This window comes from Leopardus geoffroyi, chromosome B4, assembly GCF_018350155.1.
Source record: "Leopardus geoffroyi isolate Oge1 chromosome B4, O.geoffroyi_Oge1_pat1.0, whole genome shotgun sequence".
Lineage (NCBI taxonomy): Eukaryota > Metazoa > Chordata > Mammalia > Carnivora > Felidae > Leopardus > Leopardus geoffroyi.
In genome coordinates this window covers 6,547,076-6,564,007 of record NC_059341.1, presented here as the reverse complement: position 1 = coordinate 6,564,007, position 16,932 = coordinate 6,547,076, and the positions used below count along the sequence as shown (strand labels likewise).

The window sequence follows — 16,932 nt, the reverse complement described above, 5'->3', positions numbered from 1 at the left end:
AAGGCGCCTGGGAGGCGTTCCGGCTCGAAAGCAGACAGCCCGGGCCGGACTCCGGCCTCTGCGGCCAGACGGTTGCGTGGTCCCGGTGGCTCCCTCGCCTTGCGGGGCTCCCGACTTCTCTTCCGTGAGGTGGGGATGGTAGTAAGCGTCTGTCAGGGTTCTTGGAAGGATGAAACGCGGTGATGCCTGCAGAGCAATGAGCAGAGAGCTGCCAGCCCAGGACGGCGTGGCTCTTAGGACACTGCCGTGACCCTGTGGTGTCTCTGTGGGGCTCCGTGCGTGACCCACAGCTGGAGCGGGCGAGGCCTGCCGGTGGCGTGGGCTGAGCTGAGCTGGACAAGTAGGGGGTGCAGCAATTCCAGACCTGCTTTGCGACAAGTTAGCCGCCAAACAGGCACCTCGCCAGCCCCCCTGAGCATGTGAGTGCTGTGCGGGGATGCCTCTGGCTGGTGCCTCAGGAAACAGACTTGGTAATCGATGCTTGGGGCCTTTTGGAGAGAAGAACTGTGGGTCAGACCACCCACTGGGTGACCCCCGCCACCCCTCCTCCCCCCGAGGTACTTTCCAGAACATAACTGTGTCTCAGAGTGTCTCTCATTGGCTGGCAGCTAGAGGACCCGCTGACTTTTTTCGGGGAGCATGTTTCCAGTGGAAGGACTTGAGTCCCTGGATGCAGCAGGGTGTTGGGAGAACGACAAGGGAAAAAAAGGTTTGCTCTTCAGATGGCTTTTGTTTTTCTCGGACGTTTAATTGCAAGCCACTTGACGGGGGTAGGATCTGCAGAGGCCGTGCTTAAGCAACTTTGATTTAGAAGACGAAACGCAAGGTAACTGCGTTTAGCCTCGTGTCATCCGGCTTTACAAAAATTACCTTCCGTCAATTTCTGAGACGCCGCGGAGCCTCCCAAGAAAATGACTTTTCCTACTGACAACGAAAGAAACCTCTCGTGGAAAGAAAGGCAGCGATAGCCCGCAAGAACAAGGCTTCCTTTCTTAGAGTCCCTTGTTGTCGACCCGGCTGGCCTCTCTGCCAGGATATACCACTTCTCCATCAGCAACGTGACCAAAAGCAGTGTTTATTCTTGGCCAGCGACGTAGGCTTCTTGCCTGTAGAAGACACGCAGGCTGAACGTCCACACCCGTTGCTCGGTATTGCAAGAAAAGAGAATCTAACTTTTGAAGCTCTTGCCTATCTGAATGTGTGGGTACCCCCGACTGCTCTGTGTTCCTTATGATAGCCCTGCAGATAGGTGAAAGTAACGTTTACAGCTTATTAGTTCTTTCCGTTTGAAACTACGCCATAATGTCGTTACCTGTGCCTCAAGAGGAGTTATCTGGTGCCTTTTGACGATAGAGATTGTATCTTACGCACAGTCTTCAATGCCTGGAGAATTGTTTGATTGACAGCTGGTCGGCTTCTGTCACTGACTTGCTAGGTGACCTCGCATCCTGGAGCGATCCTTCTGGACCTCAAATAGTGTTTTCCTTGGAATCACGTCCGGGCTCGTGCTTCCTAATAAGGTCCCTTACAACACCAACAATCTGTGCTGTTGTTTTATAACCTCCAGCTGTGGTAAGTGACCAGTGGTCAGAGGTGCCCATCTGTGCATTAAGGTGCCTCCTCAATGCCCAGTGGTTTCCTTTACCTGGTCCTCCGACCTCCTGGAAGCATGAAGCGCCCACAGTGACAGTGGCTAATTCCAAGTGAATACGCTAACACGCGGCAACTGTGCCCCGAAACAAATCTCATTTCGTTTGCCTGAGAGCACACTTAATTTTACCCTGGATTTTGCCAGGGTAGCTCACGTAGAATTTCTCCAGTGTTTCCTTTTCTTAGTCAACGTTCTGCAGTCAGCACACGATGCTGTGCATGTAATAGCGTTCTCCTAACCCGTTGGAATTTGCTTGTCTCCTGCATCACGGATTTCCTGCTTTTCACTGAGGGCCGGTGCCGTTCCGTTCTTCGCTCTGGTACTGATATTCTGACTTTATGTATTTATTTGTTTTTTTGTCTTTTCAACAGAAGAAGGTTCAAGCCTGGAGGAAATTGGCTTTAACTGGGGAGAGTATCTGGAAGAAACGGGAGCCAGTGCGGCTCCTCACACGTCGTTCAAACATGTATGTAACACGCCTTCTCTCTCTGCATTTGGAGGGTGGGAGGGGCATCTGCAGGAAGATGCTGCACCTTGGGGAAGAAAAGGGAAATTGAGCCAGGATTTCTTCGAAATCAGGAGGAGATACGGACACGCGTCTGTTTGCTTTTCGCAGAGAGCTGTGGGGAAGATGGGCCTTATCCTTGTACGTTATCTCTTCTGATAACGGGGGGCTGGGCCTGGGGAGGGGGAGCTCAGCGTGTACCTTATCCTTGTTCTGTACCCTAAACAGCCCGAGTAGACACGGCCCAAGACAGGAAAGATTGATTGATGCGAATAAAGAGCCAGCAAACTAGGCAAGTACATGTGATAAGTAATAGTATCTCAGGAGATGTAATGGCTGTGTATTCTCTTAGTTGGAAATGATATTTTTATTTTGACAGGGCACCTAAAAGTCTTCTAGCCATTTGGGGGCAGAGGAGTGAAATTAGAGGAAATCCCCCGTAAATATTCAGGGCGCGTTTGTATCAAACCAAAAAATCATTTTCGCAGTAATATTCTTTAAGCAATGCAAATAGTGTGCCCAGCCGAGGGGAAGTCCCAGGAAGTAAAAGATCGAGGTTTTATCAGATTTTTGGTCATATGCCATTAGCAAGGGAAAGACTGAATTTCCAGGACTGGAGTTCTGAGGCATTACAGTTTCTTTGCTGGAAATGAAAATTTAATTCCAAGAAACGTTTTTTTTTTTCCTTCTCACGGGGCTCTCCGGGGCAAAGACTCTTAGCCCGAGTGTGGTGAGCAAACTGGGGGCACATTTCCAGCCTGTTCTTGCTTTTGGCTGTTTGGCCCCTTCAGATTGTGGAATGACTCAGCTAGATCCCTTCAGGTGGTGTAGGAAAGAGGTACTGACCCACAAACTTTTCCTTCCTTTCTGGACCAGGAAGTTACCAATATCCCCCCACACGGAACCACTCTCTTTCTCTTTAATCCTGTCATTTCTCCTACCTCCCCTTTAACCCCAGTGTACTCTCCTGGATGCACGTGTGCAGGGTTTAAAGGAAAGGTGGCGTGGACCCGTGGACAAGCTATGGATAATTCCATCATCTCTTAAGCAGCTGCTACTCACGGATATCAGATGTGTTTGTTAGCTTTCGAACGTACGGCCCACCAGGCTCCAAAGCTTGCTTTTCGGGGGAGGGCTGGTAGATCCTAATGGACTGTAACCGTTAATTAAAAGAAAAAAAAGGAGACCCGTTCTCTAAGGCTGTGCTATCCCCGCAGTGGCCGTTAGCCACACGGAGCTCCGGAGCACTTGAGACGTGTACCATCCAGACAGATGCTGTCGAGGTAGAACGCACACCAGATTTCGCAGGCTTCCTTGGGAAGGAAGAACGTAGAACAAGTCATGAATAGGTCTTCTGTGGATTATGAAGACCGTCTTGAAATGATGTGTTTGGGATATGTTGGGTCGAGTAAAATCCATTATTAAAATTAATTTCATCTGTTTTATCTTGCTTTTTTAACATGGTTGCTAGAAAGCCTCACGTCTGGTTCTATTCCTCTTAGCGCTGTTCTAAGCCAATAGGAATGTTGTTTTTATTTTTATTTTTTATTTTTGAGAGAGACAGAGAGAGACAGAGCACAAGCGGGGGGTGGGGGGCAGAGAGAGAGGGAGACACAGAATCGGAAGCAGGCTCCAGGCTCCGAGCTGTCAGCCCAGAGCCCGACGCGGGGCTCGAACCCGTGAATCGTGAGATCATGACCTGAGCTGAAGTTGGACGCTTAACCGACTGAACCACCCAGGCACCCCAGGAATGTTGTTTTTAAGTGCTGTGTTGTTTTTTTTAAGTTACTTATTTGGGGTGGGGAGAGAGAGAGAGAGAGAGAGCACAAGTTGGGGAGGAACAGAGAGAGAGGGAGAGAGAGAGTCCCAAGCAGGCTCTGCACCGTCAGCACAGAGCCCAGTGCGGGGCTTGAACCCACAAACCGTGAGATCGTGACCTGAGCTGAAATCCGGATTCCGATGCTTAACCGACTGAGCCACCCGGATGCCCCTTACGTGCCGTTGTCTTAGCAGCTCTTGTAATTTTCCGGATGTGTCAGGCGTAGTGACCTCGTCCCTGTGCTTCTCTTTCCTGCAGGTGGAGATCAGCCTTCAGAGCAACTTCCAGCCGGGGATGAAATTAGAAGTGGCCAATAAGAACAACCCGGACACGTACTGGGTGGCCACCGTCATCACCACCTGCGGCCAGCTGCTGCTTCTGCGCTACTGCGGCTATGGCGAGGACCGCCGGGCCGACTTCTGGTGTGATGTGGTGATAGCAGACCTCCACCCCGTGGGGTGGTGCACGCAGAATAACAAGGCCTTGATGCCCCCGGATGGTAAGCTCCGGCATCCGGACGCCAAGCTGGCCCGCGTCCCGAAGCCTTTTGGTCCCCGAGCGATTGCCGTCCGTGACGCTTGTAGACAAGCCTGGCAGAGATTCGAAAACCGACGTAGGAGGGAGGTCTGGTGCTTGACGCGACGTGTCTTGAGTTTCAGTGGCTGGAGGGGCTCCAGAGTGAGGGGGGACCTGGGTGCGTTTTTGGACGTCCGCCCAGCCGACCGTGGCCTTCCGCAGACTTAAAGCTTTGGAGCCTGATCGTCACACGGGTGTTGGGGGTGGGAAAGGGGGGCTGAGGGATGCCCATGACTGACGTCTTGTTTCCTCTTTGGGTTGTGTGGCTTTTCTTCTGCCTTAGAGGCTGGGCGTTTTGAACAGTGGCATCGAGCATCCGGAACAGGCTTCTCTAGAAGGTTTAACCTGCCTTCTTGCAGGGAGACCGTCAGGGTGTGAGGCACGTAGAAAACCAAACTCCTGTGGAGAAATGACATTACTCTCGAGGGAATGGCCAGAGCTTGTGTAGTTGAGATCCATTTCGTTGCTGGAAGACGGGGTACTCCACTGGGGTGACTGTACCCCCCCAGGGGACTTTTGGCAACGCCTGTTTTGGTTACGACAGGGGGTAGGGGATGCTGCTGACATCGGGTGGGAAGGCCGGGTGCTGGCAGACAGACACCCTTGCTTGGACAGGACGGTCCCCACACAGGGAATCGCGGGCTCAAACTGGCCGTGGTGCGGAGTTGGAGAAAACCCTGTGTGTCACACAGGCACGGAAGGAGCCCATGCAATCGTGTACGTGAGAAAAGCTGCGTTACCAAATACTTGAACCTCAACACCTTGTTTTCCGTGTTTGATGACAGGGTGACACTCGAAGACTTTCCGCGCTGATCCTCAGGCGCCTAGAACGTGTCCGTAGGACTGCCTGCCTGTTTCAATTCCGACTCGATGTTTTCATTCGAACCGACACGTAACGTGTCAGAGCTGAATTCCGAGCTTCTTCTTGTCCACCGTTATGGGCGGTGGCTTTTTCCCGGAACTTTTCGATTCTGTCTTCTGTTCCGAGTTCCGATAGATCGTTCTTCCGATTGGTGGGAATGGTCTGGGTTGTGCCTAATTGAGAGCCTGCTAAGAGGCAGTCACGGTAGACACGTGGAGTTTGAGTTGCATTTCTGTGACATTTGTAAGGACCGACTGCACTGCCCGGGCCTCAGCTGACTCGTGGCTCCTTATTGCTTCGGAAGAAAGAGAGACGGGCCCTTTGCGTCTCTTCTCCCCCGTGGACCTCTTTCTGCTCCTCTGCCCGCATTACCCCTTCCTCCCCCAGAGGTTAGCTCACCGGTCACTTCTCAGGCAACCAGGGTCAAACCCCGTCTTTGCTCACAAAGCCCCTGGCGCCCTTAGAGGCGATGACATTTGTGAGTGTGCCCCTCCCCCACATCGATAGTTGAAAAAAAACCTGAGTTACGATCCACATACTGTAAGATTCATCCCTTTAAGTGTGTGGTTCACTGATTTTTGATGTGGTCACAAGGCTGTGCAACCACTGTCATTGCCTTTTTTTAAATGTTTTATTTATTTTTGAGAGAGAGAGAGAGAAAGAGAGAGAGAGAGAGAATGAACAGGGGAGGGGCAGAGAGAGAGGGAGACACAGAATCTGAAGCAGGCTCCAGGCTCTGAGCCATCAGCACAGAGCCTGACGTGGAACTTGAACCCACGAACCGTGAGACCATGACCTGAGCCGAAGTCAGACGCTTCACCCACTGGGCCACCCAGGCGCCCCCCCACATTTTCTTTATCTGTTCATCTGCCCGTAAACATGTAGGTGGTTTTAATGTCTTGGCTGTTGTAAATAATGCTGTGATGAACATGGGGCGCAGAGCTCTCTTTGGCATAGTGTTTTTGTTTCCTTTGGATAGACTCCCAGTCATGGAATTGCTGGGTCACAGGGTAGTTCTAGTTCCGAGTTTTTGACCAACTTCTGTACTGTTTTCCACCGCGGCTGCACCGGTTGGCATTCCCACCAGCAGTGCTCGGGGGCTCCCGCTCCTCCACATCCTTGCCCGCACGTTCTCTCTGGTCTCCGTGACGATAGCCATCCTGCACGTGTGAAGCGACACCTCCCTGTGGTCTGGATTTGCGTTTTCCTGATGATGAGTGATGGCGAGCTTCTTTTCGTGTACCTGGATGCGCTCTTTGGAAAAATGTCTATTCAGAGCTTCTCACTTTTTCTTGCTTTCTTGTTAAATTGAATACAGTGGACACGCAATTTTACAGCAGTTTTGGGTGTGCAACAAAGTGACTCACCTTCTCTGTATCGTGTGCTCTGCTCCCCATAAGTGTGGCTAACATCTGTCCCCAGGCAACGCTGTGACGGTCTCATTGGCTGTATTTTTCATCCCCACAGTGTATTCACGTCATAACTGGAAGCTCGTACCTCCAGTCCCCTTTGCCAAACGCATGAAGGGAAACGAGTGACGCTTCTGCCCATGTTTAAATCGGATTGTTTTCGGCTATTGACTTGTATGGGTTCTATATGTATTTTGGATATTAACCCCTTATTAGTATGTGGCTGCAAATATTATTCCCCGTTCCGTAGGTTATCTTTTCATTTTTTAAAAAAGTTTTTTAAGTTTATTTCTTTTTGAGAGAGAGACCGAGAGAGAGGGAGAGGGGAAGGGGCAGAAGGACAGGGAGAGAGAGAGTCCCAAGCAGGCTCCGCACCATCAGCGCAGAGCCCGACGTGGGGTTTGAACTCACAAACCACGTGTTCACGACCTGAGCTGAAACCCAAGAGTCGGACGCTTAACCCATCGAGCCACCCAGGCGCCCCAAGTTATCTTTTCATTTTGATGATGGTTTCTTTTGCTGCGCAGAAGCTTTGTAGCTTCATGTAGTCTCACTTGTTTATTTTTTGTTTTATTGCTTGTGCTTTAGGCATCCTATCCAAAAAAAAAAAAAAACCCCGCCAAGATTGATGTCCGGGTGCTCCCCCCACCCCCTGCACCCCTCTGTTTTCTTCTAGGAGTTTTATGGTTTTTGGTCTTACACTTAGGTCTGTAGCTCATTTCGAGTGAATTTTTGTGAGTGGTGTAAGATAGGTTCCTTCTTTTTTAAGACCGAATACTATTCCCTTTGCTTTGAATTAAGACAGCTGCCGAGGTGAAAAGATAACGGTGTAATGCACGATTATTTAATTTCCCCGTGGTCTCTGTCGGCTCATGAAGCAAACCAGTCGCGATGGATGCTTCGCGCTGATGGAATGTTGGGAAGGCGTCAGTGCTGTTCAGGGGACCAGAGGTCTTTCTGCCCGCCCCGCTCTGCACACAGAGGCCCCATGGTCGTGCCCACGCACCCTCGGGAGGGTGCTTCCCTCACCCCCTCGCCGTCCTTTCTCATCTCCTTTATGACTCGCTCTTAAAGTTTGACGCGTTAGCAGTTAAATGCCCTTGGAAAGGCTGTACTACGATGGTTTCACTTTATATAATAGATTCTCTAGTGAATCGTTCTGGAGACAAGTTCCAGGGTGCTGAATTTTAACACTCTTGGAGCTAATGGGTTCATTTGGTAGAAATGCATGCTGTTGCTCGAGAGAAAGAGAGAGAGAGAGAGAGAGAGAGGGCATAGTTTATCAATCAATTCTTCCTCCTCGCTTGGCTGAAAAATGTGGCAGCAGCCACAGTTTCGGAAACACCATCAAATTTGTATCCTACTGACTTTGCGCTATTAGGCAAGACAGAGAGACACTTAAAATGACAAATTCCCGATGAAAAATGGGAACACCCAGTCAAGGGGGGGAAGCATTAATGTGCCTGAGTGATCTGAAGCCCGCTCAAACAATAACAAGTTATGCTAATTTGAGAATGTCTTCGTGGCTCCTTTTAAGGAACTTGAGAAAAAATTTAGTAGGTGATCAATATGACTTGGAAATCTTCCACGCGGAGAACAAAGTCAGGGAATAGCAGGTTCAGGGGGGCAAAAGGTTTTATTGATTGCTGTAGTACAGGATAATTACTGCTTTGTAGCCAGAGGCGGCGGGTGCCCCGCAGGGAATCGGGGGGAATCTATTTTCGAACAAGGATTCTTGTTTGTGTGGTTTTCTGCCGTAGAGAGCTAATATCATTGTAAATTCTGGAACCGTACCTGGTCGGTCTGCGTCGCGGCTCAACTTGAAAGGCATCGCAGGGTGTTAACACAAGTTAAAGTCGGCGACACGTGACGCTTTTGTTTGAGATGCTCCAATGTAATGGATCTTCTTACCGATCTCAGGAGTCGGGATGTTTTAAAGGGAGTCAGGGGGTGTTTTGACGGGAGGAACATCGCGGCTGGAGCCTGGGGGTCTGGTTCTCACTTTGCCTCTGCCGCGAATTTAGCTACTTGGGTGAGATTCCTCTCCATTTTCTCATCTTTGAGAGGAGGTTGTATCGTCCCTAAAGGCCGTTCCAGCCTGACGTGCCTCGGTTTGTGGTCCTCGTGAAGGAGAGGAGGAAGAAGGGTGCTGGTTTGCCCACCGTATACGTGAGGAGTGGACTTTGTTTCGGAGCTGAGACCTGTGGAAGTGTGTACGAAGCACAGAAGTTTCTGTGTCACTGTGGGGGTGATCACGTTTCAGTGGATTGGGGGACAGACGGGGCTGGGAAATTCTTGTGAGTGCCTGGGTCCTTTGTCGCCTGCAACAGACAGAATTTTGCTCGGTAAAGAATCCAAAGAATCAAAGATGCCAGTTCCCTGTTGGAGCCCAGAGAACCGGGAATCATTCCCCCCCGAGTGACAGCGGAAGTGGAGTTGAGTGCATCACTGTGTGCAGGACAGCGCCAGAATACAGGCGGGGGAAGCAAGGGGGTGAGGGTGTGGCCAATTGTGCTCCCCCCCACCCCCGGGAGGGAGGAAGGAGAGGGCCGCCTTTCCTGCTCAGACTGGGGTTAATAGCGCTCGATGCCTGGGAGGACATTCTGGGGTTGCCCCAAGTAGCCTTTCATCTTCTGAGGTCACCGCATTAAGACACTCATTTTATGATTTTTTTTTTATTTATTTTAATGTGTAGTTTTGAGAGAGAGAGAGAGAGAGAGAGAGAGAGAGAGAGAGAAGGAGTGTGAGCTGCTGAAGGGCAGAGAGAGAGCAGGAGACACAGAATCTGAAGCAGGCTCCAGGCTCCGAGCTATGAGCACAGAGCCCAGTGTGGGGCTCGAACTGACGAAACCGAGATCATGACCTGAGCCGAAGTTGGACGCTTAACCGACTGAGCCCCCTGATTTTAGATGACAGTTTTACCAACCACCGAGCACAGTCCCATATTTTTTACAGTCCCGTATTTTTCTCTCCTTGCCATCTGAAATGGACGTGATACCTGAATCACTGCGAGCCGTCATTATTACACTAAACGTTACAAAGAAGGAAACAGCGTGGCGGCTGCTCTCCCCGTTTCAGTAAGATGTGATTCCAATCCACAGGCAGAGAACGCCATTAATAAGGACGTGTTCAGAGAGACCTGGGCGTAGTGGCCAATTGGCCGTCCAAAGAGCAGTGTTCCTGCTTGTGAGCTCATCGGCGCTAATCTCTCACGTTAAAAGTGTTAACAAACATACTACATTAAAGCATCGGTAAGTGCATTGGAGGATTAGAGCTCTTATTAGAGGAGCTAGATGGAAAACGTTTTAGCTTACTAAATCAATAAGGCTTGATTTATTCATAAGCACACGCAAAGCTCGCAAAGGGCAACTGCCAAATAATTATTGTTTATGGTGATAATGTAAGGAAATCATTTAATCCAGTGACTGTTTCACTGTTATTTATTGAGAAGTAGCAACTACCTCCTAACGCGTGGGGTCGGGGAGCTTTGCCTTTCTAGCAGGCGCCTACCGAGTGCCTGAAAGAAACGCTCCTGTGAGATTGCAGGTGAGTACGAAGCCTGCCCGAATGAGACCCCTCGGCTTATAAATTGAGAAATATTTATGCGCGCTTTCTACTGTTGCAGTAAAAGTATTGGAATTACGGTGCCTTAGGAATCATGCCACTAATTTTTATTTTCCCCGTTATTAACATTTCTGTAATTTGAATTGCAAACTCTGCAGTCTTGCCAGAATGACTCTATTTACCATTCCAAGTTGAAGGAAAATTACTGGGAGTTAGTTAATATATAACTTATTTGAATAAAGGGATGTTTATTCATGACGCGTTAGCAGCAAGTGTGAATATGGCCTTATGTTACACACGTAGAGGCAGCCAGGTTCTGAAGCCTGGTCTTAGGACTGTTTGGGGGAATTTTGTTTTTCCCCGCAGTTGGTTATAACGTAAGAGGTGAGGGGGGCAGTTGGTGTGTAGGGCTGTGAAATCGCGGGACCACGGGCCTTCCAGTTATGTCACCGCGGACTCTGAGAAGCAGAATGCGACGGTGTTGATGTTTATGACCTGAACGACATTTTCGTAACACGAATGGATCATACACAGTCACGTGGTTTTCACTGGCCGCCTTCAGTATCCTGGGAGTACCTGCCTCTTCAGGCGGTCCTGTGTCTGCTCTTCACATCTTCTGGCCCCTGCTGGTTGGTTCTCATTTGCTTGGGTCCTGTAGGCGGCTGGGCCCCGAGTGTCGGGCACAGGACAGGACAGCCACACGTGGCCTCGTGCGGCCTCTGAGCGCGTGACCTCACGTGTCCGAGGCTCTGTCTTACAACACACCGCGTTGGCCCGGATGGTCGCTCAGGTTTCCTTCAGCTCAAAAATGTTCTGAATGTGAGAATTCAAAGAGCAATGAATGAGATTTATAAAGGGGCTCTGAAGTCAATAAATAGGCCCCGTGATTAGATACCGATGAAACTGTTCGTTTTAGCCTGTGGAAGGAAAAGCAAAGACCGAAACCAAGGAAGGCAGACCGACTGGTGGTCCTGTCCTATAAATTAAAACCCTTTGCATAGATAGTGGTGAACAACTGTTAGCTTATGAGTAGAACAGTAGTCTCTTCTCCTACAAATCCTGCTTGGTGTTCGTACTTGTCTTTTGAAACTCACTGTACATCGCACATCCCCGTCTTCGGTTTCTCGAAATGTGATCACGGATTTTGTTCTGTTTGTATCATGGCTTTTCAATTAAAAACACTTGCACCCACAAAATAATTTTATCTGGTGCCTGCTGTGCACCAGCTAACTAAATCTAACCCTATCTGAAGAATGCTTTTGTAAACTGGCTGGTATGATTTTTTTTTTTTATGTTTATTTAAAAAAAATTTTTTTTTCAACGTTTATTTATTTTTGGGACAGAGAGAGACAGAGCATGAACGGGGGAGGGACAGAGAGAGAGGGAGACACAGAATCGGAAACAGGCTCCAGGCTCTGAGCCATCAGCCCAGAGCCCGACGCGGGGCTCGAACTCACGGACCGCGAGATCGTGACCTGGCTGAAGTCGGACGCTTAACCGACTGCGCCACCCAGGCGCCCCTTTTTTATGTTTATTTATCTATTTCGAGAGAGAGAAAGAAGAGGGGAGGGAAGGAGAGAGAGGGAGACACAGAATCCCAAGCAGTCTCCGTGTTGTCAAGCACAGAGCCCGATGTGGGGCCCGATCTCACGAACTGTGAGATCATGACCTGAGCCGAAATCAAAAGTCAGACGCTCAACCGACTGAGCCACCCAGGCGCCCCCTGGATGGTATAATTCTTATATTACATTTGAAAATCGTGGCTTGGTAAGCGTGAATAACTTATCCCCAGGTCAGACAGTTTGAAGTAGAGTTTAAGGTAAGGGTTACCCGCCCCCACCCTCCACGTCTGAAATCGGTGCTTTGAAAATAGGAGGAGGTTAGTAAATATTTGTTTATCGATTAAGTTGTGCCAATCCGACTGTTGAATCTTTAGACTCAAAATCTTGGAAACGTACTACTCAGAAAAGTGGTGGAATTGGCTTCTTGTGATTTTTAAGAAGAAGGTAGAACGCTAACTTGTCCAGAATGTTTTCCATCTTGTCATTTTTGGAGGCAAATAAATGGAAGCGATTCGGTCTGGAACTTCCTTGCCAAGTGGTAATCATGAGATTATGTAAAGTTATGTAAATTGTATCAGATGCTATTTGGGTTTTTCTGCAACGTGAAAACTGTAAGCACAAAGCAGCACCGTAAGATTTTCCGTCTCGGTGTTAGTCGTAAATGAATTTACTTTCTCGTGCTGCTTAATCCAGCAGCATATACTTTAAGTCAGGCTCGTGTCTGATTCTGTGTGGGATGTGGGTGGGCTAGTTCTGTGGGTCCCTGTGGCCTCTTGTTGGCTGTTTTTGGTCCTTCGTCTCCCTGTCAGGGCCTGTCTTCTTGGTCCCCTCTCCCCTGTTGAGGGTCCTGGCCCTGGACTGCTCTCAGCGGGGCCCAGGTAGTGCTGAGAGAACCTTCTAGTCACCTTTGAGCAGACAGGGCTCTCGCAGCGCAGCACGGCCTCCTGGGACCTCTGACTGTCCCCAGCCCGACGTGCCTTTGTTTTCCCGCCCAGAGCCAGGAACCCTAGCGTCATCTGGTCCCCTCCTTCATGCCTCCGACTGCCTTCTAGCTTGTTGGACTGGTGAGTTTCTCCCACCCCTTTTCCTGCTCTGGGCTCCTGAACAAGACTCTGACTTCCTGCTGCTTCTTGTTAAGTTCCCCATCCAGGCTCGAGTTTCCAGGGTCTGGCCTCCGTTCCAAGACCACGCCTCCATTCCAGAGCCATTCCGAGTATGCCTCTGTTCCAAGCATGCCTCTGTTCCAGGGTCATGCCCTCTGCATTTATCTGAGAGGTTGACAGGACCCAGCCATGGGAGTATCTCTTCCTCAGCTGTGTGCTGCTCTCTGAGAGTACCTGCCCCTGGGCTTACCTCCAAGACATATGGCTAATGCAGATATACGTCTGGGTACAAGGGTCTACGACGTGTTTAGAAAGACAGTAGCTAATGTGACTTCATCGTGGCTTTAGTTGTTTTTTTTTTTCTAAAGTTTATTTATTTATTTTGAGAGAGAGAGAAAGCACTGGTCAGGAAGAGGCAGAAAGAGAGGGAGAGAGAGAATCCCAAGCAGGCTCCATGAAGACCGCACAGAGCCCGACGCGGGACTCGAGCCCACGAACCGTGAGCTCATGACCCAAGTCGAAGTTGGACGCTTAACTGACTGAGCCAGCCAGGCGCCCCTGTAATTTTCCTATTAATTTCAGTAGATGATTTAGAATATTTAGCAGGCAAGTAGCTTTTTTTGGAAGACATATAATAAGATATACTTAAAATTGTGATGTTTGCATTTTGATTTACCTTGTTTTCATCGAAAATATTAAAATTGTATAGACTGGAGATAATTATATTTTATCTTTTAATGCCTTGAATGATTTCTGTGAATAGAATACAAATTATGTGAAAATCTTGCTTTTTTTTAACTAGATGGCTAATGATTTTGCTGGAAAAAATATAAGGAAAATAATTTTTTATGGAATAGATACAGAATGATTTATGAATTATGTAAGTCTTTAATTTATTACTCATCCGAACATTGCTAGCCCATCAACAGCCGGATACACCGTCATTATTAAATTTATTTATCTTTGGCATTTGACCAACTTGCAGTTGTCTATATACCATAGCTTTTTACATACTATGTGATTCTGTTATTATGAAGATGTATTTGTCCACGTAGGAAGATGGGGCATACTTTACTTCACAGCCTGTTTGCTTGATTAATGACTTGAGAGTATTTCCAGTGTGGTATGTGGGCTCACATTTGAGCTCTGCTGGGCCCTGTACAGGGAAGGGTGGCCTATTCCAACTTTCCACCCTGGGTTTCTCACGCCCCCTGTGACCTGGGCGGGGGTTACTTGGTATGGGTCCATTTTGGGAGCCAATTTCCGGACCCTTGCGTTCTGTATCTTTCGTGACACCCATCCGCCTGGGAAGACCACTGAAGTGTGTTCCCGCCTCCCCAGCCAGCCAGAGAAGAATGTCATCTCACACATAGCCTTTGGGGCACCGAACACAAAATCTCGGTGTGTTACGTGAAGCCTTCTTTACTCAAGGCATCCTATCAAGGTACAACACTTTTACGGTTAATCATCAAATTTTGTAATGTTACTTATGTTTTGATCTGGACCAGAAGTAATTTTAGTACCCTGAGCCTGAAGAAAATTTTCATTTTACGGTTGGAGGGATTTTTAAAAGGGTAATTTTTAAAATTATATGTTACGTTTTTTGTTGTGGTCTCAGAGGAGTCAGGTAGGGTGAGCAATAAAAGAATGAAATGAAAAGAAATGAAATGGGAATGAAAAAAAGGTGAAGATATTACGTGTAGTAGGAGTCGGAGGGGTGTGGGGTGGGCTTGAATTCAGGAGAAAGAGGAGTTCCATGCAAAGGGTTGAAGTTGCACTTAATTACATGCATTTAAAAATGCATGGTTGTGGGGGCGCCCGGGTGGCTCAGTTGGTTAAGTGTCCAACTCTTGGTTTCCACTCCGGTCATGATCTCATTGTTTGTGAGTTCGAGCCCCACGTCAGGCTTCACACTGACAGTGTGGATGGAGTCTGCTTGGGATTCTCTCTCTCTTCCTCTCTCTCTCTCTGCCCCTCCTCTGGTCGTGCTCTCTCTCTCTCTCTCTCTCTCAAAATAAATGAATAGACTTTAAAAAAATTAAAAAAAATTTTTTTTTAATGTTTATTTTTGAGACAGAGAGAGACAGAGGAATGGGGGAGGGTCAGAGAGAGAGGGAGACACAGAATCTGAAACAGGCTCCAGGCTCTGAGCTGTCAGCACAGAGCCCGACGCAGGGCTCGAACTCACGGACCGTGAAATCATGACCTGAGCTGAAGTCGGACGCTTAACCGACTGAGCCACCCAGGCGCCCCTAAAAAAATTTTTTAAAAATTAAAAAAATGCATGGTGGAGAGGGTCAGATCATTCTATCAGATATAGTTATGGGAGCGATACAGCATTTTATTCAAAGTGTCAAAAATGCAGTTATAGGAAATGACATCCTTTGTAACTACTGAAATGAATGAAAGATTTTAGAATGCCTAATCGAAAATACGCAAGGAAGGGGTGCCTGGGTGGTTCAGTTGGTTAAGCATCCGACTTCGGCTCATGTCATGATGTCACTCACCGTTTGTGAGTTCGAGCCCCACGTCAGGCTCTGTGCTGACAACTCAGAGCCTGGAGCCTGCTTCTGATTCTGTGTCTCTCTCTCTGCCCCTCCCCCGCTCATGTTCTGTCTCTGTCTCTGTCTCTGTCTCTGTCTCTGTCTCTCTCTCAAAAATAAATAAACATTAAAAAAAATTAAAAAAAGAGAAAATACACCAGGGGGAAACATTAGTTTTTTCAGAATTCTTTGGAGGGGGTATGTGAGTCATAGAGTTTGAAGAGCCGTCTTCCATACCTGTGTCAGAAAAAAGGCCATTCTTGGGGCACCTGGGTGGCTCAGTCAGTTAAGCATCCAACGTTGGCTCAGGTCATGATCTCACAGTTCGTGGGTTCAAGCCCCGTGTTGGTTTCTGTGCTGATCGCTCACAGTCTGGAGCCTGCTTCACATTCTGTATCTCCCGCTCTCTCTGCCCCTCCCCTGCTTGTGCTCTGTCTGTCTCTGTCTCTCAAAAATAAATAAACGCTAAAAAAGAAAAAAGTTTAAATAAAAAAAAGGCCATCCCAAAAAGCTGACTAGTCCCTCCTGCTTTCCTGGGCACATATTTGGCCTTTACGATCTGGAAGGTGTACTTTTATCCCAAGGGGTGACTGCCTGAGCCTAGGTGTCTCAGTATTCTGAATGTCCTCCCATGTCCATCTTAGACTTGTACTTCAAGGGTTTAGAAGCCTTTTAGGGCTCTGGAAGGATTTCTCATCATTGGGCTTTTGTAGAATTTATATTCAGTCATGGGTTCCTTTCAAGTCTCCCTCTGGGTCCTTTGCTGATGGGAGCACCAGAACTGGTAGAGAGAGGACCTTGGCTTGATGGTGAAGAGCCCTGACATTGCCTCCCGGCCGCTCTCTTGGTCCACAAGCTGTATTACTATTGCTGTGGAAGTGGAAAAAATTTTACACCAATCTACCAAGGTTCTACTCTTTGCCCAGTGGCTTTTTTGGTGGGAATATGTGAGAGGCTTATTATGAAGCGTTTTATATGGAAGCTCATTTGTACTGTAGTCACCTTTTGGCCAATGACAGGTACACAGATGATGGGCTTGCTTTTGGAAGTCGATGTTTTATATGACACCTGCCAGTGTATGGATTTATTGGTCGGTGTTTCCTGCTTTGGCCATTCCTTCTCGAAAACCTCACTCTTGTCTTGCTAAGATGTACTGGAAATTAATTTGAAATTCTGATCTCTGGAAACTTGGGTTGCATCTTCCTTTTTGTCCGGGTGGTAACTTCTCTGAGACTGCACTCTTCTTGTGTTTTAAAAATTTGTCTTTGTTTATACTAAGCCTTTTTAGAGGGTGGTTAGCTGTCATGGACATTTACAAGAGCCGGAGGTTGACCTGAT

General features: G+C 48.3%; 1 protein-coding gene across 9 annotated transcripts in view; it reads left to right on the top strand.

Moving 5' to 3' along the window:
* The window catches only part of SFMBT2 (Scm like with four mbt domains 2), a 222,318-nt gene that overhangs the window by 31,594 nt on the left and 173,792 nt on the right, over nucleotides 1-16,932 (top strand). For all 9 annotated transcript variants that reach the window (XM_045465807.1, XM_045465810.1, XM_045465812.1 and 6 more), the window contains exons 3-4: nucleotides 2,023-2,117; nucleotides 4,234-4,474. In XM_045465807.1, the coding sequence (XP_045321763.1) occupies nucleotides 2,023-2,117; nucleotides 4,234-4,474 (336 nt within the window). The remainder of the gene's footprint in view (nucleotides 1-2,022; nucleotides 2,118-4,233; nucleotides 4,475-16,932) is intronic.